We start from the raw sequence: 25,033 nt of genomic DNA, 5'->3' as shown, positions 1-25,033 counted from the left end.
AAAAAGGAGAGCTACAAATAGATAGTGTTTGACTAAAAAAGCAAAAACCTGAGAAATTGGAAAAAGATATGAAGATAAACAAATGGGTTATGGATGTCAAGAATTTGCCCTATTGAACAAGTGACAGAAGGTCTAGTGGATTTCATCTTGAAAGTAGGAAACCTCAGAAACGTGTTCAAGAGTTTCCCCCCCCTCCTTTTTCTTAACCAGAATTTGTCAAAAAATCCCTTCTCTTTTAAACCATTCCGACTCTGGAACTGAACCTATGAACTATTTGTTCCAATTTTAGCATGCCTTGAAAAAGGTCATTTGTTTTGAACTGATACTTTGAGACCTGAGACAGATGGAAACTTTCCCAAAGATATCTTGGTCAAAAACCGACCTGACACCCCCAAGATAGCTTTAGCCATCATGAGATTCCTTGCCGTCTCACTCTCACCACCAAAGCAGGAGTCCCAATGGAACTACCTAAATGCAGCCTGCGAATTAATGATGTCTTGTCGCTCTTGAGCCAACATGGCTGCTGCAGCTAGAAGCAGGAACCCGGCCTGCTAAACAAGGCGCTGACTCACTACTCTGGAATGCTTGATACAGCATCACAGACTGCTATACTATGAAATGCTTCACCGCTCCGGAGCGAACAGGAATGGCCACCGCAGCTAGAGAAAGAAGGAGATGGGCGCAGCAGTGGCGTAAAGCTAACGCAACTCTGGTGCGAAAAGTTAAACTGTTTGAGTATCATAGTGCAGCATGTAACTGCTGACAAACCTTAAAGGCAGGAAAAACTTCAGCCCGCGCTAGCGCTAAGTAACACAGTACTCTCAGCTCCCCCTTAGCTTGTGAAAGTGTAAAATTAAATGTTCCTACAAGTTTTATATGTACTAAATGTGAGGGATAAAAAAACACTTCAGTGACTAAGTGCCTATGTAAAATTAAATAAGCGCAGACTGATAAGCCCAATTGTGTGTGAGACATCTAAATAGGTAAAATAGCGGCTTATAATCCTACCAACCTGTGTGAGGTGACTGTGAAGCTGTGTGGTCCCTGGCTATGAATACATGAAGAATGCACTGACAAAGCCTGTTGCATATGTGAGTGCTGTAACTATACTTACCAGTCTGCACACAATCTACTGTGATTAACAAGCTGCAGGAGACCTGCTTTCAGTAGAAGAGCCCATCCTGCGTAGTATACTCTAACGCAGGATCTGAGGGTGTTTTTGCTTGCCTCCTAGTGAAGTGGAGTTTAATCCCACACGTCACTCGTGAACTCTCACCAACTTATGAAAGAAAAAGATAAGCATGCTTCTTATCTATGATCATCATCGGTTATGATTCAAGAACAAACACCAAAGGGTGCGAAACACGCAGATATTTGGTGTTATTATGCTAGTGATTTTTAGCATGTTTAAATAAAGAATATCTTTTAGTTTCAAATTCTTATTTTTTTTGAGTGTACCAGTTCCTTTTTTTCTTTATGCCTGTTATATCTGGCAGTTTAGCTCACAGTCATCTCTTTATTGTTGCACACTGCATTGTTTAATGCTGTTTCACGGTCGGAACTAACCGACAAGAAGTTGTTCTGGATGCAAGGACTTGCCTCACCGCATCTGTTTGTTGTCTTTATGATTGAATGAGGAGCCTCCATCTCAACATGAATAACCTTAAAGTGACATTATACACTAATTTTTTCTTTGCATAAATGTTTTGATGATGATCTTTTTATATAGCCCATAAAGGTTTTTTTTTGTTGTTTTTTTAAATGGATAGTTTTGCTTATTTTTAAATAACATTACTCTGATTTTCAGACTCCTAACCAAGCCCCAAAGTTTTAGGAGAATACCGACGTATACCTACTCCAGCTTGCTCCTGTTTGTGTAAAGGGTCTTTTCATATGCAAAGGAAGGGGGAGGGCCTGCTATTTCCCACTTGCAGTGAGTGTTCCAGTAACATTTTAAACAGAGCTAAACTGGAAGCTTCTAAGTTTTTAAACGGTTTTATACTGGATTTTTATATCAGTATCTGTGCATGGTATTCTTTATAGTAGTGTCTATTACATGCAGTTATATGAAAATTGGTGTAAACTGTCCCTTTAACCAGCTGCTGCTTCAATCCTGAAACTGGACAAAACTTGTGAAAGGCAACACTACAAATAAAACCAACAACCAAACAGATCATGAGGATTGCCCCAATAGGTACTTCATATCACCTAACCACATGAACCTTGAGAAAGGAAGAATGTTCATGTAGTGTATTAGAACAACAAAAGTTAGCTAACCCAAATTCAAATCCATAGCTGCAGGCTGAGCATGTCCACCTTTGCAAAGGGTAACAAAGCCTGCTTAACCACAGGTAGAAATCATCCTTCACTCGAAAAAGTATACTTTGAATAATCTAAATACTGGTACATTGACAAAGTAACAGAACCACCAAATAGCAAAGATGACCCAAGAAGAGGATAAAAATTAATGGCAGAATATTCTTTTTTTTTTATGGGCATCTCGGTGTTCGTGATCCAGTCCTGGCTCCTTTAAATAACCTGCAGGTAATACTGGTTGGATGGCTGTTACTTGGTAAAGAAGTATTAGAAGAAGTAGTATGGTTTACATTATTCTGAATGTAGAGTTACTCCCATCGTCCAGATTGATGTTTGAGGATTAGCGTTGTCACTAATACCAATGACAAGCAGTGGACTATTGTAGTGCAAATAAAAATTTTTTTTAAAAAAGTAGTCATCAAGTTCCATTGAGACATGTGCAGATGTTGTTCCAGACTAAATTATTGGATCAGCCCAGAACCAGAAGCATATTTATAGCACATAACAACAGAGGTAAATATTTTGCTAAAACCATGTAGCTAAGCTCTCCATGACAGGGATATGTATTAACTAGAAGTAGATTGTAGCTAGGTTTGCTAAATAAATTAAGTTGTTAGAATAATTGTATATAAACTATTCGTTCTATTCACCCTGTCTTTATGGAGCAATTTTGTTTTACCCTGCCGGCCTCAGGAACGCTGAACTAAAACTTGAAGAAAGAAAAAAAAAAAGCATGCTTATAATACTAATTTTAGAGCAAGTTGATGGTTATCTTTACTAGTATATAGTAGCAGTCAGAAGCAGCACTAGCAAATTACACACAAGAAAGTTCCAATCAACATTCTTCATTTGGACAAGAGAAAAAAAAATGTGTCAGAAACAGAACTAAAATCTAACAGGGAACAGAACTAAAAACGAACAGGTAAAGGTGGCATGTGGAAAACATCTGGAAGTTTCTAGCTATTTTAAAATGTCAATTAAACACAGTAGAATTCCATAAACAGCAAGTGCAGAATAAAAAGAAAGTGCAATAGCACTTACTTTGAATTTTAAAAGAGCAGTAGATTTCTTCCAACAAATTTAAATATTTACTTCAAATAGCCCTCACTCTATCATGTGACAGCCATCAGTCAATAACAGACTTATACATATACACTAAGAACTTTGCACATGCTGGGTAGTAGTTGGTGCCCTAGAAAGTGTTCAAATAAAACAAAATTTAAATTTTTACTTTACTGTCACTTTAACATCACGAACAAGAAGGTACCTAATCTCACTGGTGAATTGGCTTTAACAGTGAGTCAAATATTCCTTTAATAGCAAAAATACTTTAAATAGAACTATAACACACAAAAAACATAATTTATGTAAGAACTTACCTGATAAATTCATTTCTTTCATATTAGCAAGAGTCCATGAGCTAGTGACGTATGGGATATACATTCCTACCAGGAGGGGCAAAGTTTCCCAAACCTCAAAATGCCTATAAATACACCCCTCACCACACCCACAAATCAGTTTAACGAATAGCCAAGAAGTGGGGTGATAAAAAAAGTGCGAAAGCATATAAAATAAGGAATTGGAATAGTTGTGCTTTATACAAAAAAATCATAACCACCACAAAAAGGGTGGGCCTCATGGACTCTTGCTAATATGAAAGAAATGAATTTATCAGGTAAGTTCTTACATAAATTATGTTTTCTTTCATGTAATTAGCAAGAGTCCATGAGCTAGTGACGTATGGGATAATGACTACCCAAGATGTGGATCTTTCCACGCAAGAGTCACTAGAGAGGGAGGGATAAAATAAAGACAGCCAATTCCTGCTGAAAATAATCCACACCCAAAATAAAGTTTAATGAAAACATAAGCAGAAGATTCAAACTGAAACCGCTGCCTGAAGTACTTTTCTACCAAAAACTGCTTCAGAAGAAGAAAACACATCAAAATGGTAGAATTTAGTAAAAGTATGCAAAGAGGACCAAGTTGCTGCTTTGCAAATCTGATCAACCGAAGCCTCATTCCTAAACGACCAGGAAGTTGAAACTGACCTAGTAGAATGAGCTGTAATCCTTTGAGGCGGAGTTTTACCCGACTCGACATAAGCATGGTGAATTAAGGATTTCAACCAAGATGCCAAAGAAATGGCAGAAGCTTTCTGACCTTTTCTAGAACCGGAAAAGATGACAAATAGACTAGAAGTCTTTCGGAAAGACTTAGTAGCTTCAACATAATATTTCAAAGCTCTAACAACATCCAAAGAATGCAACGATTTCTCCTTAGAATTCTTAGGATTAGGACATAATGAAGGAACCACAATTTCTCTACTAATGTTGTTGGAATTCACAACCTTAGGTAAAAATTCAAAAGAAGTTTACAACAATCAGAAAAGGAGACTCACAAGAAAGAGCAGATAATTCAGAGACTCTTCTGGCAGAAGAGATGGCCAAAAGGAACAAAACTTTCCAAGAAAGTAATTTAATGTCCAATGAATGCATGGGTTCAAAAGGAGGAGCTTGAAGAGCCCTCAGAACCAAATTCAAACTCCAAGGAGGAGAAATAGACTTAATGACAGGTTTTATACGAACCAAAGCTTGTACAAAACAATGAATATCAGGAAGATTAGCAATCTTTCTGTGAAAAAGAACAGAAAGAGCAGAGAGTTGTCCTTTCAAGGAACTTGCGGACAAACCTTTATCTAAACCATCCTGAAGAAACTGTAAAATTCTCGGAATTCTAAAAGAATGCCAGGAAAAATGATGAGAAAGACACCAAGAAATATAAATCTTCCAGACTATAATATATCTCTCTAGATACAGATTTACGAGCCTGTAACATAGTATTAATCACAGAGTCAGAGAAACCTCTTTGACCAAGAATCAAGCGTTCAATCTCCATACCTTTAAATTTAAGGATTTGAGATCCTGATGGAAGAAAGGACCTTGCGACAGAAGGTCTGGTCTTAACGGAAGAGTCCACGGCTGGCAAGAGGCCATCCGGACAAGATCCGCATACCAAAACCTGTGAGGCCATGCCGGAGCTACCAGCAGAACAAACGAGCATTCCTTCAGAATCTTGGAGATTACTCTTGGAAGAAGAACTAGAGGCGGAAAGATATAGGCAGGATGATACTTCCAAGGAAGTGATAATGCATCCACTGCCTCCGCCTGAGGATCCCGGGATCTGGACAGATACCTGGGAAGTTTCTTGTTTAGATGAGAAGCCATCAGATCTATTTCTGGGAGTTCCCACATTTGAACAATCTGAAGAAATACCTCTGGGTGAAGAGACCATTCGCCCTGATGCAACGTTTGGCGACTGAGATAATCCGCTTCCCAATTGTCTATACCTGGGATATGAACCGCAGAGATTAGACAGGAGCTGGATTCCGCCCAAACCAGAATTCGAGATACTTCTTTCATAGCCAGAGGACTGTGAGTCCCTCCTTGATGATTGATGTATGCCACAGTTGTGACATTGTCTGTCTGAAAACAAATGAACGACTCTCTCTTCAGAAGAGGCCAAGACTGAAGAGCTCTGAAAATTGCACAGAGTTCCAAAATATTGATCGGTAATCTCACCTCCTGAGATTCCCAAACCCCTTGTGCCGTTAGAGACCCCCACTCAGCTCCCCAACCTGTAAGACTTGCATCTGTTGAGATTATAGTCCAGGTCGGAAGAACAAAAGAAGCCCCCTGAATTAAATGATGGTGATCTGTCCACCACGTCAGAGAATGTTGTACAATCGGTTTTAAAGATATTAATTGAGATATCTTTGTGTAATCCCTGCACCATTGGTTCAGCATACAGAGCTGAAGAGGTAGCATGTGAAAATGAGCAAAGGGGATCGCGTCCGATGCAGCAGTCATAAGACCTAGAATTTCCATGCATAAGGCTACCGAAGGGAATGATTGTGACTGAAGGTTTCGACAAGCTGAAATCAATTTTAGACGTCTCTTGTCTGTCAAAGACAGAGTCATGGACACTGAATCTATCTGGAAACCCAAAAAGGTTACCCTTGTCTGAGGAATCAATGAACTTTTTGGTAAATTGATCCTCCAACCATGATCTTGAAGAAACAACACAAGTCGATTCGTATGAGATTCTGCTAAATGTGAAGACTGAGCAAGTACCAAGATATCGTCCAAATAAGGAAATACCACAATACCCTGTTCTCTGATTACAGACAGAAGGGCACCGAGAACCTTTGTAAAAATTCTTGGAGCTGTAGCTAGGCCAAACGGCAGAGCCACAAACTGGTAATGCTTGTCCAGGAAAGAGAATCTCAGGAACTGATAGTGAGCTGGATTAATCGGAATATGCAGATATGCATCCTGTAAATCTATTGTAGACATATAATGCCCTTGCTGAACAAAAGGCAAGATAGTCCTTACAGTTACCATTTTGAATGTTGGTATCCTTACATAATGATTCAATATTTTTAGATCCAGAACTGGTCTGAAGGAATTCTCCTTCTTTGGTACAATGAAGAGATTCGAATAAAACCCCAGCCCCTGTTCCAGAACTGGAACTGGCATAATTACTCCAGAAAACTCTAGATCTGAAACACATTTCAGAAATGCTTGAGCTTTCACTGGGTTTACTGGGACACGGGAAAGAAAAAATCTCTTTGCAGGAGGTCTTATCTTGAAACCAATTCTGTACCCTTCTGAAACAATGTTCTGAATCCAAAGATTGTGAACAGAATTGATCCAAATTTCTTTGAAAAAACGTAATCTGCCCCCTACCAGCTGAGCTGGAATGAGGGCCGCACCTTCATGTGGACTTAGAAGCTGGCTTTGCTTTTCTAGAAGGCTTGGATTTATTCCAGACTGGAGATGGTTTCCAAACTGAAACTGCTCCTGAGGATGAATATCAAAAATGGCATCACAGATAAAATTATTAGCATGTTGAAGAAGAATAATAATATTATGAGAATCATGATCTGTTACTTGTTGCGCTAAAGTTTCCAACCAAAAAGTTGAAGCTGCAGCAACATCAGCCAATGATATAGCAGGTCTAAGAAGATTACCTGAACACAGATAAGCTTTTCTTAGAAAGGATTCAATTTTCCTATCTAAAGGATCCTTAAAGGAAGTACCATCTGCCGTAGGAATAGTAGTACGTTTAGCAAGGGTAGAAATAGCCCCATCAACTTTAGGGATTTTGTCCCAAAACTGTAATCTGTCGGACGGCACAGGATATAATTGCTTAAAACGTTTAGAGGGAGTAAATGAATTACCCAAATTATTCCATTCTCTGGAAATTACTTCAGAAATAGCACCAGGAACAGGAAAAACTTCTGGAATAACCACAGGAGATTTAACCCCTTAATGACCGCAGCACTTTTCCATTTTCTGTCCGTTTGGGACCAAGGCTATTTTTACATTTCTGCGGTGTTTGTGTTTAGCTGTAATTTTCCTCTTACTCATTTACTGTACCCACACATATTATATACCGTTTTTCTCGCCATTAAATGGACTTTCTAAAGATACCATTATTTTCATCATATCTTATAATTTACTATAAAATTTTTTATAAAATATGAGGAAAAAATTGAAAAAAACACACTTTTTTAACTTTGACCCTCAAAATCTCCTACACTTCAACAACTACCAAAAAACTCCCATGCTAAATAGTTTCTAAATTTTGTCCTGAGTTTAGAAATACTCAATGTTTACATGTTCTTTGCTTTTTTTGCAAGTTATAGGGCAATAAGTACAAGTAGCACTTTGCTATTTCCAAAAAATTTTTAAAAAAATTAGCGATAGTTACATTGGAACACTGATATCTGTCAGGAATCCCTGATTAACCCTTCACATATATATATTTTTTAAAAGAACACAACCTAAGGTATTAAACATGGGGTATTTTGACTCTTTCCATGCAACTATTTTACCACCAATCTATGCCAAAGTTTGAAAAAAAAAAAAAAAAGTGGTGATTTTTTGACAAAATAGCAATTCAAGAATACATTTACTGAGAACGTTAAGGGTTACTGCCAAATAACACCCCAATATGTCTTCAGCAGCATCTCCTGAGTACAGTGATACCACCCATGTATAGGTCTGTTGGGTTCTCTGGGGGCTAAAAGGCCTTATTTTTAGGGGGCGCATTCCAGTTTTTTAATTTGGAATTTTCACATCTGTCGTCATGCACCCATGTCCTATTTGGGACATTTCTGAAGCCGGACAATGCAAATTACCCCCATCAAACCATATATTTTTAAAAAGTAGACACCCTAGGGTATTTCAAATGCTGGTATTTTAACACTTTGCATGCACTAATTCAACCACCAGTCTTTGTCAAACTTTTGGGTAGTCATTTTGGTGTGTTATTTTTCACACGCATTGTACTTTAGGCATGGATTCTCAGTTCCTGTTATATGTTACTGACCAAAAACACCTCAATATGTGTTCAACAACAACTTCTGAGTACAGTGATACCCCCCATGTATAGGTGTGTCGGGTTCTCTGGGGGCTAAAAGGCCTTAATTTTAGGGGGCGCATTCCAGTTTTTCAACTTGGAATTTTCATATCTGTCATCATGCACCCATGTCCTATTTGGGACATTTCTGAAGCCGGCCAATGTAAATTACCCCCATCAAACCATATATTTTTGAAAAGTAGACACCCTAGGGTATTTCAAATGCTGGTATTTTAACACTTTCCATGCACTAATTCAACCACTAGTCTTTGTCAAACTTTTAGGTAGTCATTTTTTTGCATTATTTTTCACACACATTGTACTTTAGGCATATATTCTCAGTCCCTGTTATGTGTTACTGCCAAAAAAAACCTCAATATGTATTGAACAACATCTCCTGAGTACAGTGATACCCCCCATGTATAGGTGTGTCGGGTTCTCTGGGGGCTAAAAGGCCTTAATTTTAGGGGGGGCATTCCAGTTTTTCAACTTGGAATTTTCACATCTGTCATCATGCACCCATGTCCTATTTGGGACATTTCTGAAGCCGGCCAATGTAAATTACCCCCATCAAACCATATATTTTTGAAAAGTAGACACCCTAGGGTATTTCAAATGCTGGTATTTTAACACTTTCCATGCACTAATTCAACCACTAGTCTTTGTCAAACTTTTAGGTAGTCATTTTTTTGCATTATTTTTCACACACATTGTACTTTAGGCATATATTCTCAGTCCCTGTTATGTGTTACTGCCAAAAAAAACCTCAATATGTATTCAACAACATCTCCTGAGTACAGTGATACCCCCCATGTATAGGTGTGTCGGGTTCTCTGGGGGCTAAAAGGCCTTAATTTTAGGGGGCGCATTCCAGTTTTTCAACTTGGAATTTTCACATCTGTCATCATGCACCCATGTCCTATTTGGGACATTTCTGAAGCCGGCCAATGTAAATTACCCCCATCAAACCATATATTTTTGAAAAGTAGACACCCTAGGGTATTTCAAATGCTGGTATTTTAACACTTTCCATGCACTAATTCAACCACTAGTCTTTGTCAAACTTTTAGGTAGTCATTTTTTTGCATTATTTTTCACACACATTGTACTTTAGGCATATATTCTCAGTCCCTGTTATGTGTTACTGCCAAAAAAAACCTCAATATGTATTCAACAACATCTCCTGAGTACAGTGATACCCCCCATGTATAGGTGTGTCGGGTTCTCTGGGGGCTAAAAGGCCTTAATTTTAGGGGGCGCATTCCAGTTTTTCAACTTGGAATTTTCACATCTGTCATCATGCACCCATGTCCTATTTGGGACATTTCTGAAGCCGGCCAATGTAAATTACCCCCATCAAACCATATATTTTTGAAAAGTAGACACCCTAGGGTATTTCAAATGCTGGTATTTTAACACTTTCCATGCACTAATTCAACCACTAGTCTTTGTCAAACTTTTAGGTAGTCATTTTTTTGCATTATTTTTCACACACATTGTACTTTAGGCATATATTCTCAGTCCCTGTTATGTGTTACTGCCAAAAAAAACCTCAATATGTATTCAACAACATCTCCTGAGTACAGTGATACCCCCCATGTATAGGTGTGTCGGGTTCTCTGGGGGCTAAAAGGCCTTAATTTTAGGGGGCGCATTCCAGTTTTTCAACTTGGAATTTTCACATCTGTCATCATGCACCCATGTCCTATTTGGGACATTTCTGAAGCCGGCCAATGTAAATTACCCCCATCAAACCATATATTTTTGAAAAGTAGACACCCTAGGGTATTTCAAATGCTGGTATTTTAACACTTTCCATGCACTAATTCAACCACTAGTCTTTGTCAAACTTTTAGGTAGTCATTTTTTTGCATTATTTTTCACACACATTGTACTTTAGGCATATATTCTCAGTCCCTGTTATGTGTTACTGCCAAAAAAAACCTCAATATGTATTCAACAACATCTCCTGAGTACAGTGATACCCCCCATGTATAGGTGTGTCGGGTTCTCTGGGGGCTAAAAGGCCTTAATTTTAGGGGGCGCATTCCAGTTTTTCAACTTGGAATTTTCACATCTGTCATCATGCACCCATGTCCTATTTGGGACATTTCTGAAGCCGGCCAATGTAAATTACCCCCATCAAACCATATATTTTTGAAAAGTAGACACCCTAGGGTATTTCAAATGCTGGTATTTTAACACTTTCCATGCACTAATTCAACCACTAGTCTTTGTCAAACTTTTAGGTAGTCATTTTTTTGCATTATTTTTCACACACATTGTACTTTAGGCATATATTCTCAGTCCCTGTTATGTGTTACTGCCAAAAAAAACCTCAATATGTATTCAACAACATCTCCTGAGTACAGTGATACCCCCCATGTATAGGTGTGTCGGGTTCTCTGGGGGCTAAAAGGCCTTAATTTTAGGGGGCGCATTCCAGTTTTTCAACTTGGAATTTTCACATCTGTCATCATGCACCCATGTCCTATTTGGGACATTTCTGAAGCCGGCCAATGTAAATTACCCCCATCAAACCATATATTTTTGAAAAGTAGACACCCTAGGGTATTTCAAATGCTGGTATTTTAACACTTTCCATGCACTAATTCAACCACTAGTCTTTGTCAAACTTTTAGGTAGTCATTTTTTTGCATTATTTTTCACACACATTGTACTTTAGGCATATATTCTCAGTCCCTGTTATGTGTTACTGCCAAAAAAAACCTCAATATGTATTCAACAACATCTCCTGAGTACAGTGATACCCCCCATGTATAGGTGTGTCGGGTTCTCTGGGGGCTAAAAGGCCTTAATTTTAGGGGGCGCATTCCAGTTTTTCAACTTGGAATTTTCACATCTGTCATCATGCACCCATGTCCTATTTGGGACATTTCTGAAGCCGGCCAATGTAAATTACCCCCATCAAACCATATATTTTTGAAAAGTAGACACCCTAGGGTATTTCAAATGCTGGTATTTTAACACTTTCCATGCACTAATTCAACCACTAGTCTTTGTCAAACTTTTAGGTAGTCATTTTTTTGCATTATTTTTCACACACATTGTACTTTAGGCATATATTCTCAGTCCCTGTTATGTGTTACTGCCAAAAAAAAACCTCAATATGTATTCAACAACATCTCCTGAGTACAGTGATACCCCCCATGTATAGGTGTGTCGGGTTCTCTGGGGGCTAAAAGGCCTTAATTTTAGGGGGCGCATTCCAGTTTTTCAACTTGGAATTTTCACATCTGTCATCATGCACCCATGTCCTATTTGGGACATTTCTGAAGCCGGCCAATGTAAATTACCCCCATCAAACCATATATTTTTGAAAAGTAGACACCCTAGGGTATTTCAAATGCTGGTATTTTAACACTTTCCATGCACTAATTCAACCACTAGTCTTTGTCAAACTTTTAGGTAGTCATTTTTTTGCATTATTTTTCACACACATTGTACTTTAGGCATATATTCTCAGTCCCTGTTATGTGTTACTGCCAAAAAAAACCTCAATATGTATTCAACAACATCTCCTGAGTACAGTGATACCCCCCATGTATAGGTGTGTCGGGTTCTCTGGGGGCTAAAAGGCCTTAATTTTAGGGGGCGCATTCCAGTTTTTCAACTTGGAATTTTCACATCTGTCATCATGCACCCATGTCCTATTTGGGACATTTCTGAAGCCGGCCAATGTAAATTACCCCCATCAAACCATATATTTTTGAAAAGTAGACACCCTAGGGTATTTCAAATGCTGGTATTTTAACACTTTCCATGCACTAATTCAACCACTAGTCTTTGTCAAACTTTTAGGTAGTCATTTTTTTGCATTATTTTTCACACACATTGTACTTTAGGCATATATTCTCAGTCCCTGTTATGTGTTACTGCCAAAAAAAACCTCAATATGTATTCAACAACATCTCCTGAGTACAGTGATACCCCCCATGTATAGGTGTGTCGGGTTCTCTGGGGGCTAAAAGGCCTTAATTTTAGGGGGCGCATTCCAGTTTTTCAACTTGGAATTTTCACATCTGTCATCATGCACCCATGTCCTATTTGGGACATTTCTGAAGCCGGCCAATGTAAATTACCCCCATCAAACCATATATTTTTGAAAAGTAGACACCCTAGGGTATTTCAAATGCTGGTATTTTAACACTTTCCATGCACTAATTCAACCACTAGTCTTTGTCAAACTTTTAGGTAGTCATTTTTTTGCATTATTTTTCACACACATTGTACTTTAGGCATATATTCTCAGTCCCTGTTATGTGTTACTGCCAAAAAAAACCTCAATATGTATTCAACAACATCTCCTGAGTACAGTGATACCCCCCATGTATAGGTGTGTCGGGTTCTCTGGGGGCTAAAAGGCCTTAATTTTAGGGGGCGCATTCCAGTTTTTCAACTTGGAATTTTCACATCTGTCATCATGCACCCATGTCCTATTTGGGACATTTCTGAAGCCGGCCAATGTAAATTACCCCCATCAAACCATATATTTTTGAAAAGTAGACACCCTAGGGTATTTCAAATGCTGGTATTTTAACACTTTCCATGCACTAATTCAACCACTAGTCTTTGTCAAACTTTTAGGTAGTCATTTTTTTGCATTATTTTTCACACACATTGTACTTTAGGCATATATTCTCAGTCCCTGTTATGTGTTACTGCCAAAAAAAACCTCAATATGTATTCAACAACATCTCCTGAGTACAGTGATACCCCCCATGTATAGGTGTGTCGGGTTCTCTGGGGGCTAAAAGGCCTTAATTTTAGGGGGCGCATTCCAGTTTTTCAACTTGGAATTTTCACATCTGTCATCATGCACCCATGTCCTATTTGGGACATTTCTGAAGCCGGCCAATGTAAATTACCCCCATCAAACCATATATTTTTGAAAAGTAGACACCCTAGGGTATTTCAAATGCTGGTATTTTAACACTTTCCATGCACTAATTCAACCACTAGTCTTTGTCAAACTTTTAGGTAGTCATTTTTTTGCATTATTTTTCACACACATTGTACTTTAGGCATATATTCTCAGTCCCTGTTATGTGTTACTGCCAAAAAAAACCTCAATATGTATTCAACAACATCTCCTGAGTACAGTGATACCCCCCATGTATAGGTGTGTCGGGTTCTCTGGGGGCTAAAAGGCCTTAATTTTAGGGGGCGCATTCCAGTTTTTCAACTTGGAATTTTCACATCTGTCATCATGCACCCATGTCCTATTTGGGACATTTCTGAAGCCGGCCAATGTAAATTACCCCCATCAAACCATATATTTTTGAAAAGTAGACACCCTAGGGTATTTCAAATGCTGGTATTTTAACACTTTCCATGCACTAATTCAACCACTAGTCTTTGTCAAACTTTTAGGTAGTCATTTTTTTGCATTATTTTTCACACACATTGTACTTTAGGCATATATTCTCAGTCCCTGTTATGTGTTACTGCCAAAAAAAACCTCAATATGTATTCAACAACATCTCCTGAGTACAGTGATACCCCCCATGTATAGGTGTGTCGGGTTCTCTGGGGGCTAAAAGGCCTTAATTTTAGGGGGCGCATTCCAGTTTTTCAACTTGGAATTTTCACATCTGTCATCATGCACCCATGTCCTATTTGGGACATTTCTGAAGCCGGCCAATGTAAATTACCCCCATCAAACCATATATTTTTGAAAAGTAGACACCCTAGGGTATTTCAAATGCTGGTATTTTAACACTTTCCATGCACTAATTCAACCACTAGTCTTTGTCAAACTTTTAGGTAGTCATTTTTTTGCATTATTTTTCACACACATTGTACTTTAGGCATATATTCTCAGTCCCTGTTATGTGTTACTGCCAAAAAAAACCTCAATATGTATTCAACAACATCTCCTGAGTACAGTGATACCACCCATGTATAGGTGTGTTGGGTTCTCTGGGGGCTAAAAGGCCTTATTTTTAGGGGGCGCATTCCAGTTTTTCAACTTGGAATTTTCATATCTGTCATCATGCACCCATGTCCTATTTGGGACATTTCTGAAGCCGGGCAATGTAAATTACCCCCATCAAACCATATATTTTTGAAAAGTAGACACCCTAGGGTATTTCAAATGCTGGTATTTTAACACTTTCCATGCACTATTTCAACCACTAGTCTTTGTCAAACTTTTGGGTAGTCATTTTTTTTGTGTTATTTTTCACACACGTTGTACTTTAGGCATATATTCTCAGTCCCTGTTATGTGTTACTGCCAAAAAAAACCTCAATATGTATTCAACAACATCTCCTGAGTACAGTGATACCACCCATGTATAGGTGTGTTGGGTTCTCTGGGGGCTAAAAGGCCTTATTTTTAGGGGGCGCATTACAGTTTTTCAACTTGGAATTTTCACATCCCATGCACCCATGTCCTATGTAGGACATTTCTGAAGCCGGCCAATGTAATTTACCCCCATCAAACCATATATTTTTGAAAAGTAGACACCCTAGGGTATTTCAAATGCTGGTATTTTAACACTTTCCATGCACTAATTCTTTGTCAAACTATTAGGCAGTCATTTTTTGTGTGTTATTTTTCACACACATTGTACTTTAGACATGAATTCTCAGCTCCTGTTATGTGTTACTGCCAAAGAAGACCCCAATATGTGTTCACCAACATCTCCTGAGTACAGTGATACCACCTATGCATAAGTTTCTTATCTTGTTCGGGGGGTGTAATGCCAAATGTCCAACATGCGTTTGTGATTTTTTTTTCACATTTAACATATTTTCTTTGCCTATTGTCTTTTTGGGGGTATTTTAACATACCCCAATTTATTTGTTTCCATGAATGTGCATATTTTTGAAATGTTGACACCCCAAGGTATTGTATATGGTGTGCTCTGATGCATTTGAAGTAACTGTTTTAGCTAAAAAAAATTGGAGAAAGTGTATGGTGGCATTTTTTCAATTTTCATTTTTACACACACATTGCTTTTTGACTATGATTTAGGAGAGACTGTTGTAAGTTAGTGCAAAAAAAATACTACAGGTTGTTTTCTGCTAGGCACCCTGAGTACACCTATGTCCCCATGCATAGGTTTGACAGGGGTTTTTGTAAAAAAAAAAAAAAGAACAGCCCCATTTTAGAAAAAAAAATATATTAGTGAAATGTAAAAATCTGGCACATTAAAAGTAAAAAAATAACAAAAAATTTAACAGTAAACATAACAAAAAAAAATAACAGCAAATTTATTTATTTTTTAAAAATTGACCATTGTATGGTACCGCTTGAAGCAGTCCCCAATGCAGAGTCCAGGCTGTCCAGGGCAATCAGGACAGTGATATACAGTGTCCCTTCTCTGCCCCCTCTTGGTACAGACTCTGCATTTTTTTTGTGGTCTCTGCTTTGCGGCAGTAGGGGGGATTTTAAAAATAAAATGAGTAGCCCCAACTCTGCTCTCTCCCATCACCGCCCGGGGAGCAGGTGCATCATGGTACAAAATCCCCGAAATGATCTGGAGCTGAAATTGTAAAAAAGTCAGTTTCATTCCGGGGTTTGCTTTTTTGAACAACAAAAAAGCGTTGTGGGTTGCAATCTGCATTAGGTAAATTGCAACCTTTTTGTACCAGGCCCTTGTCTTCCGCATAATTAGGTAGGGCTGCAGCAGCTGATCTGCCAGATCAACCCCACCCATATGTCTGTTATAAGACTTGATGCACACTGGCTTCCTTATGATCTCAGCTCTGCCACGTACAGAGACCGCCACCGTCCTCTCTGTGTGGATGGTGGTAAGAAGGTATACATCCTTCTTGTCTCTGTACTTCAGTGCCAACAGCTCCTCTTGGCGCAGAGCAGAGGTCTCCCCCCTTCGTAGCCGGGTGCGTACAAGTTGTCCTGGGAAACCTTTGCGGTTCTTTTTAATAGTACCGCAAGCTACTGTATCAAAGCAATACAGTAGCTTGAACAAAAGGACACTTGTATAAAAATTGTCTAAGTACAAGTGATACCCTTTGTTCATTAGGGGTAATATCAGGTCCCAGACAATCTTGCCAGTGGTTCCCATATGTTCTGGGCAACCTGGAGGGTCAAGGTGGCTATCCTTTCCCTCATACACCCGGAAGGCCTGAGTATACCCAGTCTCGCTCTCACAGAGCTTATACACCTTTACCCCATACCTGGAGCGCTTGGAAGGAATATACTGCTTGAATCCCAGCCTTCCCTTATACTTCATCAGGGATTCATCAACGCATATATTCCTTCCAGGTGTATAAGCCTCTGCAAACCTGGCAGAAAAGTGGGTAATCAGGGGGCGGATTTTATACAGCCTGTCAAATTGGGGATGCTCCCTAGGGGGGCACAGGCTGTTGTCGCTGAAGTGCATGAAATGAAGAATCATTTCATATCTCTGCCTCGACATACTCTGGGAGAAAATGGGGGTAGAGCAGATGGGGCTACTGCTCCAGTAGGAGCGAACGGAGGGTTTCTTTATGATGCCCATCAGCATAGTCAATGCCCAGAATTTTTTAAATTCTGGCACATTGATGGGGGCCCATTGCTGCTTTGCCAAATATGTTTCAGGCTTTGCAGCACGGTACTGATGGGCATATAAATTAGTTTGGGCGACAATGTTCCCCAATACATCATCACCCAGAAACACCTCCAGAAACTGTTGGGGGCTAAAACCTGCCACATCTATATTTATGCCAGCATTTGCTGTGAAGGATGGGATATCTGGCCTCTGGAGATGAGGCGTTACCCACTCTTCAGCGGCAATGGCAGCAACACGCCTCCTTCTAGCAGGGGGGCTGGCAGGGGGGCTAGCAGGGGGGCTGGCAGGGGGGCTAGCAGCCACAGATACATCACTATCAGTTGAGACTGCATCTAATGATGTATCTGAGCATATGGCAGGGTCAAAATTGGGGTCTGAGTCAGACATAGAGGCATCTGACTCTGACGCAAGGATGGCATACGCCTCCTCAACACTATATCTTTTCTGTGACATTTTTGTATCTGTCACAGAAAACCAAAATTAATTAATTAACTAAATGGCCTTTGGGTTTTTTTAAAAAAAAAGTACAGCTATGCTAATGCCAGTGATTTATAGCGATCACTGGCAAGCTAGGGGTTAAATACTCTTTAAATTAAATTAACTAAATGGCCTTTGGGTTTTTTTTAAAAAAAGTACAGCTATGCTAATGCCAGTGATTTATAGCGATCACTGGCAAGCTAGGGGTTAAATACTCTTTAAATTAAATTAACTAAATGGCCTTTGGGTTTTTTTAAAAAAAAGTACAGCTATGCTAATGCCAGTGATTTATAGCGATCACTGGCAAGCTAGGGGTTAAATACTCTTTAAATTAAATTAAATTAGCTAAATGGCTCTGAAAGGAGCCTTTGGGTTTTTAAAAAATGACAACAACAAAAATTAACCCCTAAAAAAATGCACAGACAGCAAAAATGTACAGCTATGCTAATGCCAGTGATTTATAGCGATCACTGGCAAGCTAGGGGTTAAATACTCTTTAAATTAAATTAAATTAGCTAAATGGCTCTGAAAGGAGCCTTTGGGTTTTTAAAAAATTACAACAACAAAAATTAACCCCTAAAAAAATGCACAGACAGCAAAAAAGTACAGCTAATGCTAATGCCAGTGATGTATAGCGATCACTGGCAAGCTAGGGGTTAAATACTATTTAAATTAAATTAGCTAAATGGCTCTGAAAGGAGCGTTTAGGTTTTTAAAAAATTACAACAACAAAAATTAACCCCTAAAAAATGCACAGACAGCAAAAAAGTACAGCTATGCTAATGCCAGTGATGTATAGCGATCACTGGCAAGCTAGGGGTTAAATAGTCTTTAAACTAAATTAAATTAGCTAAATGGCTCTGAAAGGAGCCTTTGAGTTTTTAAAAAAAAATACAACAAAAATTAACCCCTAAAAAAATGCACAGACAGCAAAAAAAAGTGCAGCTGTGCTACTGCCAGTGATTTATAGTGATCACTGGCAAGCTAGGGGTTAATGGCTCTGAAAAGAGCCTTTGGATTTTAAATTTTTTAACAAATAAAAGAAATAAATCTCTCTCTGCTAAAATACAGGTCTCTCTCTTTCTCCAACAAAATGGCAAGTGAGGAGAGGGAGGGAGATCCACACTGATCAGAGTCAATATTTACAAATATTGACATGATCAGACAAATGGGGTATTTTATTATTATTATTTTTTTTTTCTAAGAAGGCTCAGATTGGGTGACCCTAGCTTGCCCCTATGGTGAGACAGGCTAGGGACACCCCCAGATGCCCCATGATGCACCGGGCATCGCCATTTTGGAAGCCTCATGGGGGAGGGGGGGGCGCTATATGTGGGGCTTTTTTATTTTATATTTTATTTATTTTTTCCCATTTTTTATTTAATTCATATACTAAGTGCCTCGACCCACCGAGGCACTTAGCACACTAGCAGAGCATCGGAAGCGTGTCCGATCGCTTCCGATGCTCTGCTGCACTGCCGGGCTCCACGTGGAGCAAAACCGGAAGTGATCACTCAAGGGGGAGTGATCGCTCCGGTCCCGGCACTCCGTAACAGCACTGCAGGGATGCCCAGACATCGAGGCATCCCTGCAGTACTGTAATAGTGCCTGGAAGCGATCTTGATCGCTTCCAGCACTCACTTTAGCCGAGGACGTGCAGGGTACGTCGTCAGGCGTTAACTGCCTTTTTTTTTCAGACGTACCCTGCACGTCCTCGGTCACTAAGGGGTTAAAGACCTTGTCTAAACGTTTAGATTTAGTATCAAGAGGACCAGAATCCTCAATTTCTAAAGCAATTAAAACTTCTTTAAGTAAAGAACGAATAAATTCCATTTTAAATAAATATGAAGATTTATCAGCATCAACCTCTGAGACAGAATCCTCTGAACCAGAGGAATCATTAGAATCAGAATGATGATGTTCATTTAAAAATTCATCTAGATAATGAGAAGTTTTAAAAGATTTTTTGTGTTTACTAGAATGAGGAATAACAGACATAGCCTTCTTAATGGATTCAGAAACAAAATCTCTTATGTTATCAGGAACATTCTGCACCTTAGATGTTGAAGGAACTGCAACAGACAATGGTACTTTACTAAAGGAAATATTATCTGCATTAACAAGTTTGTCATGACAATTAATACAAACAACAGCCGGAGGAACAGCTACCAAAAGTTTACAGCAGATACACTTAGCTTTGGTAGTTCCAGCACCAGACAGCGATTTTCCTGAAGTATCTTCTGACTCAGATGCAACGTGAGACATCTTGCAATATGTAAGAGAAAAAACAACATATAAAGCAAAATTGATCAAATTCCTTAAATGACAGTTTCAGGAATGGGAAAAAATGCCAAAGAATAAGCTTCTAGCAACCAGAAGCAATGAAAAATGAGACTTAAATAATGTGGAGACAAAAGCGACGCCCATATTTTTTTAGCGCCAAAAAAAGACGCCCACATTATTTGGCGCCTAAATGCTCCGGAACGCCGACATTTTTGGCGCAAAAGAACGTCAAAAAATGACGAAACAGAAAAGATTTTTTTGCGCCAAAAAAGTCCGCGCCAAGAATGACGCAATAAAATGAAGCATTTTCAGCCCCCGCGAGCCTAACAGCCCACAGGGAAAAAGTCAAATTTTTAAGGTAAGAAAAATGATTGATTCAAATGCATTATCCCAAATATGAAACTGACTGTCTGAAAAAAAAGAATGTTGAACATTCTGAGTCAAGGCAAATAAATGTTTGAATACATATATTTAGAACTTTATAAAAAAGTGCCCAACCATAGCTTAGAGTGTCACAGAAAATAAGACTTACTTACCCCAGGACACTCATCTACATGTTTGTAGAAAGCCAAACCAGTACTGAAACGAAAATCAGCAGAGGTAATGGTATATATAAGAGTATATCGTCGATCTGAAAAGGGAGGTAAGAGATGAATCTCTACGACCGATAACAGAGAACCTATGAAATAGACCCCGTAGAAGGAGATCATTGAATTCAAACAGGCAATACTCTCTTCACATCCCTCTGACATTCACTGCACGCTGAGAGGAAAACCGGGCTCCAACCTGCTGCGGAGCGCATATCAACGTAGAATCTAGCACAAACTTACTTCACCACCTCCATAGGAGGCAAAGTTTGTAAAACTGATTTGTGGGTGTGGTGAGGGGTGTATTTATAGGCATTTTGAGGTTTGGGAAACTTTGCCCCTCCTGGTAGGAATGTATATCCCATACGTCACTAGCTCATGGACTCTTGCTAATTACATGAAAGAAAACACATGTAAAAACCTTATGCAGCTTAGTAGAACATTAAATATTTTGTGAGGGCTATAAAAAAAAAATGTATTCATTTTAACCCTAAAGCATTGGTCACAAGTTATGAGTGCTTTTTTATACTATACTTACTCTCTAAACCTCTTGCTATGAATTTTGGTGATGGCTGAAGATGCCATTGGGCTACCTATGCCAGAGCTGGCAGGTGAGCCCTGAGATACCGGTGTCATACAATAGGGAGAGTTTTGACTTGCTGGGGACAATGACGTGTCACTTTGTGCACTCAGAACTGCATCTAATGAAAAACAAAGTATTAGAGTCATGTGATAAAACCAAATTCTATGCAGCAATACTACCCTCTATTTGTCGAATAAAGCCATAATTGGTCTATTTAAACTTAACAATATACAGAGTATAAAAACTGACCTTCCTGGGATGCCAACTCCTCAAACTGGTCATCAGCTAAACTTAACGGATCATCTTTTTGTTCCTCTAAACCCAAAACATTCTGATCAACAGACAAGCGCCCTTTCTTTTCTTCTCTTTCTTTCAGGATAATCTGGAAAAAATGTGTAAAAATTCAACCACACACAACAGTTTGCAATTATATTAGTATTCAAATAAAAATTTTTTTAAAAAAAGTAAAACTGTTAAAGGGACATACTGATGCAAAGGCTTAAAAACACAGCAATAGTCCTGCTCAGAAGCCACAAGCACTGCAATTTCAGAGCAGGAAACCACCTATGACTGAACGCTACATGTAAATGCCAATTCTTCACTGGCACACCTGCCACCTTTGCATGGGGATTAAACATAGTTAGCGTCAGTAATGCAAGAATGATATGATCTAAACAATCAGAGCATGCAATTTTTTTGCCACAATGTCCCTTTAAGGGTTTTCTTCCAGCAATAAGGTTATGCAGATTATTTTACCTTTTTAAGTGCAGTTGGTCTTTTTAGTTTTGGAATTTCTTTTTCTTTTCCTCTTTTAACTCTAGGAGCTGTAGAGTCCAAAGGATTGGGAGGAGAACACAATAATGCCTGAGCTTTTGTGAACAGATTCCGGTTTGTATGTTCTTTAGAATGGAATGGAGCAGCACCGCCAACTGAAGAAAAGAAGAAAAATATTATATTGTATTTTCCTATGCAAAAAGGCTCAGATGCAATAGCAGACACAAAAATTGTATTAAAGGGACATAAACCCCAATTTTTTTTCTTTCATGATATAGATAGAACATAACATTTTAAACAACTTTCTAATTTACTTCTATTATCATATTTTCTTTGTTTTCTTGTTATCCTTATTTCAAAAGCAGAAATGTAAGCTCAAGAGTGTGCACGTGTCTGCAGCAGTTTTCCAACAATGTTATAAATTAGCAAGAGCACTAGATGGCAGCACTATTTCCGGTCATGTAGTGCTTCAGGCATGTGCACGCTACCTACCTAGGTATCTCTTCAACAAAGAATAACACTATAATTAAATACATTTAATAATAGAGAATGCAATTTTTAAAAAGTTTCCAATTTACTTCTATCTGAATCATGAAAGAAAACTGTTGGGTTTAATGTCCCTTTAACAACACACCTCTCATTATAGAGTAAAATAAAAATAAAGCCTATATATTTGTGAGCCACTTTAACCTGTCTCACTGTAGCTTTCTGCTACATCGCCAGGAGAGATTTATGACCATGTATTCATTATTAAAGAGACAGTCAACACCTTGAGATTTGTATATAAAATGTTTAGTTATGGGTAATGAAAAAACTTTGCAATATATTTTTATTATTTATTTTGCCAAAACATTTATTGTCCTAAAATAGTTAGTACTATGTAACGCTGCCTTGTTTCACAGCTGTCCTGGAGCGTGCTTGTGCACCAAGTGCTCTAGGAGTTTACGTGTGCGTTGTGTTGCTAACAGCACCTAGTTGTTCTCTGGACTAACTATTTTGGGACACTTTGCACTTTGAATTATTTATGAATGGTTACATGTATGTAGTTTGGTGTGGATTTTGTCACCTTAAAATACCAAATGTATTGATTTTGTTTGCAGTGTAACATTGGTGCGGTCAGTCTCACTCTTTAGCAACTGAAAATGTAGTATCACCTGCTTCTTTCTCTTCACATACAGTGCATGTAATTCTAGTGACTGCCAGCACATAGCGCTTTCCTATGAGCATAAATTTAAGAGTGGCATTTGTTTTAAATAAATAAAAAAAAGCATAATTTATGTAAGAACTTACCTGATAAATTCATTTCTTTCATATTGACAAGAGTCCATGAGCTAGTGACGTATGGGATATACAATCCTACCAGGAGGGGCAAAGTCTCTCAAACCTCAAAATGCCTATAAATACACAAATACCACTATGGCTTAGCACCTGTGGGATTCCCCTACTCACGAGTCCATCTAACCTCCCACTGCCCTGGTCTCCGTGACTCACATTCATTCACAACGTAGTGCCTGATGACATTGACTTCCACAAGAGCATACAGAACCAGCTTTCAACAGGAATTTTACTCACATTGAGACTAGTGGACACTGGACTTCATCGCCTCGATCCTGTTCATCCAGAACAACCAGCGGATCTTGCTGGAGACTCTACCTTTTGCAGATAACCGGCTATCCACCTCCGGCGTTCAACGCCTGCTCTCCTCCCAAAGTTGAATGCGTGCGTGGTCTGTGACATCAGCGGGAGGTAAGGTCACGTGATCGGCAGTGGGGACGCGGAGGGGAGCCAACCTCGTTGAGTGCTCACGGCTACCTCCAAAACAGATTCAAAGCAAAAAATGGAAGCACCTCCACGGGATTGGTTTAAAAAAGTCAAATCTTTATTCCAAAAATACTTTAAAAATAGAAAAGTGGTCACAAAATACAGCAAAGGTCAGATGATATATCGATTAAATCCCAGTGACCCACTGACTCATTTCGGCTAATGAGCCGTAATCGTAGTGTGGTCAAAAGGCCTTATCCAAACCCTTTTAAATTAAGAACTTAATCTTAATTGGCTAAAATCAAAAACTGGGATTTAACCCCTATCCTTCCCATATTATTTATATACTTGACTTCCACAGCTTCATTCACCACAATAACAGCAAAGTGGAATGCAAGTGTTAAATTAAACAAAACAAAACAATAACATTAAACATCAACTCATGAATACCGTATACATAAAGTTATTAAATACTACTAACACAGTTAGTGTGCATACAGTGTAAGACGTCTCACGTATGGAATGTAGAATATAACATAACAAAAAATAAATAAAATAAAAACAATAAAATAACATAAGAATTGACATATAATATCCTTATGAAAGCTTATGCTATTTTTTATGCGCAATAACGTTATATCAAGGTATTAAATTTGAAATATCAAAGCGAGAAAACTAAGGTAAAGGGTAGGGTAAACAACTGTATCTTTAACCCAAAATCAATAATTATTACCGTTTACCTATCTGAACTTATATATAGATCCATATATCTAATGTATAGAATGAACCTAACGCTTTCATGTGGGTAAGCATAGGTGTGCTTAAAAATACAAATATATATATATAAATCCCCACCATATCAATATTAGGGATATTAGTGATATTAAACTTTCCCTATGTTACTTCCCTCAGCTAGTCTATTTGCTGTATTTGTTTTGTTATGTTACATTCTACCTCCATATCAGTTAGAGTCTACCTCCATTTTAGAGCATTCCTAACATGATCTCTCAGCTCAGTACTTACATATACATTAATACTAATAGTGTGGTTCAAAAAAGAAGAAATAAATAGAAGAAATAAACATCAATTAAACAGGAATACCACATATTATATACAATGTTGTTCTAGATACACAGACCAAAGAATTTACTGCCAGAAATCTCTTATCCCTTATCATGCTGTATTGAAGAATACAACGAAGCAACATCTACAGTCAACCAAATGTAATCTCTCTCCCATGTGATTGACTCACATGGGAGAGAGATTACATTTGGTTGACTGTAG

At 38.5% G+C, this 25,033-nt stretch overlaps 1 protein-coding gene across 2 annotated transcripts in view; it reads right to left on the bottom strand.

The window, feature by feature from the left end:
- SECISBP2L (SECIS binding protein 2 like) overlaps nucleotides 1-25,033 on the bottom strand; it is a 407,516-nt gene that overhangs the window by 112,776 nt on the left and 269,707 nt on the right. For both annotated transcript variants that reach the window (XM_053717458.1, XM_053717457.1), the window contains exons 12-14: nucleotides 21,971-22,143; nucleotides 21,464-21,596; nucleotides 21,170-21,332 (exon numbers count right to left, since the gene is read on the bottom strand). In XM_053717458.1, coding sequence (XP_053573433.1) covers nucleotides 21,170-21,332; nucleotides 21,464-21,596; nucleotides 21,971-22,143 — 469 coding nt within the window. The remainder of the gene's footprint in view (nucleotides 1-21,169; nucleotides 21,333-21,463; nucleotides 21,597-21,970; nucleotides 22,144-25,033) is intronic.

This window comes from Bombina bombina, chromosome 6, assembly GCF_027579735.1.
Source record: "Bombina bombina isolate aBomBom1 chromosome 6, aBomBom1.pri, whole genome shotgun sequence".
In the NCBI taxonomy this organism is placed as follows: Eukaryota; Metazoa; Chordata; class Amphibia; order Anura; family Bombinatoridae; genus Bombina; species Bombina bombina.
This window is presented reverse-complemented; position numbering and strand designations above follow the sequence as displayed.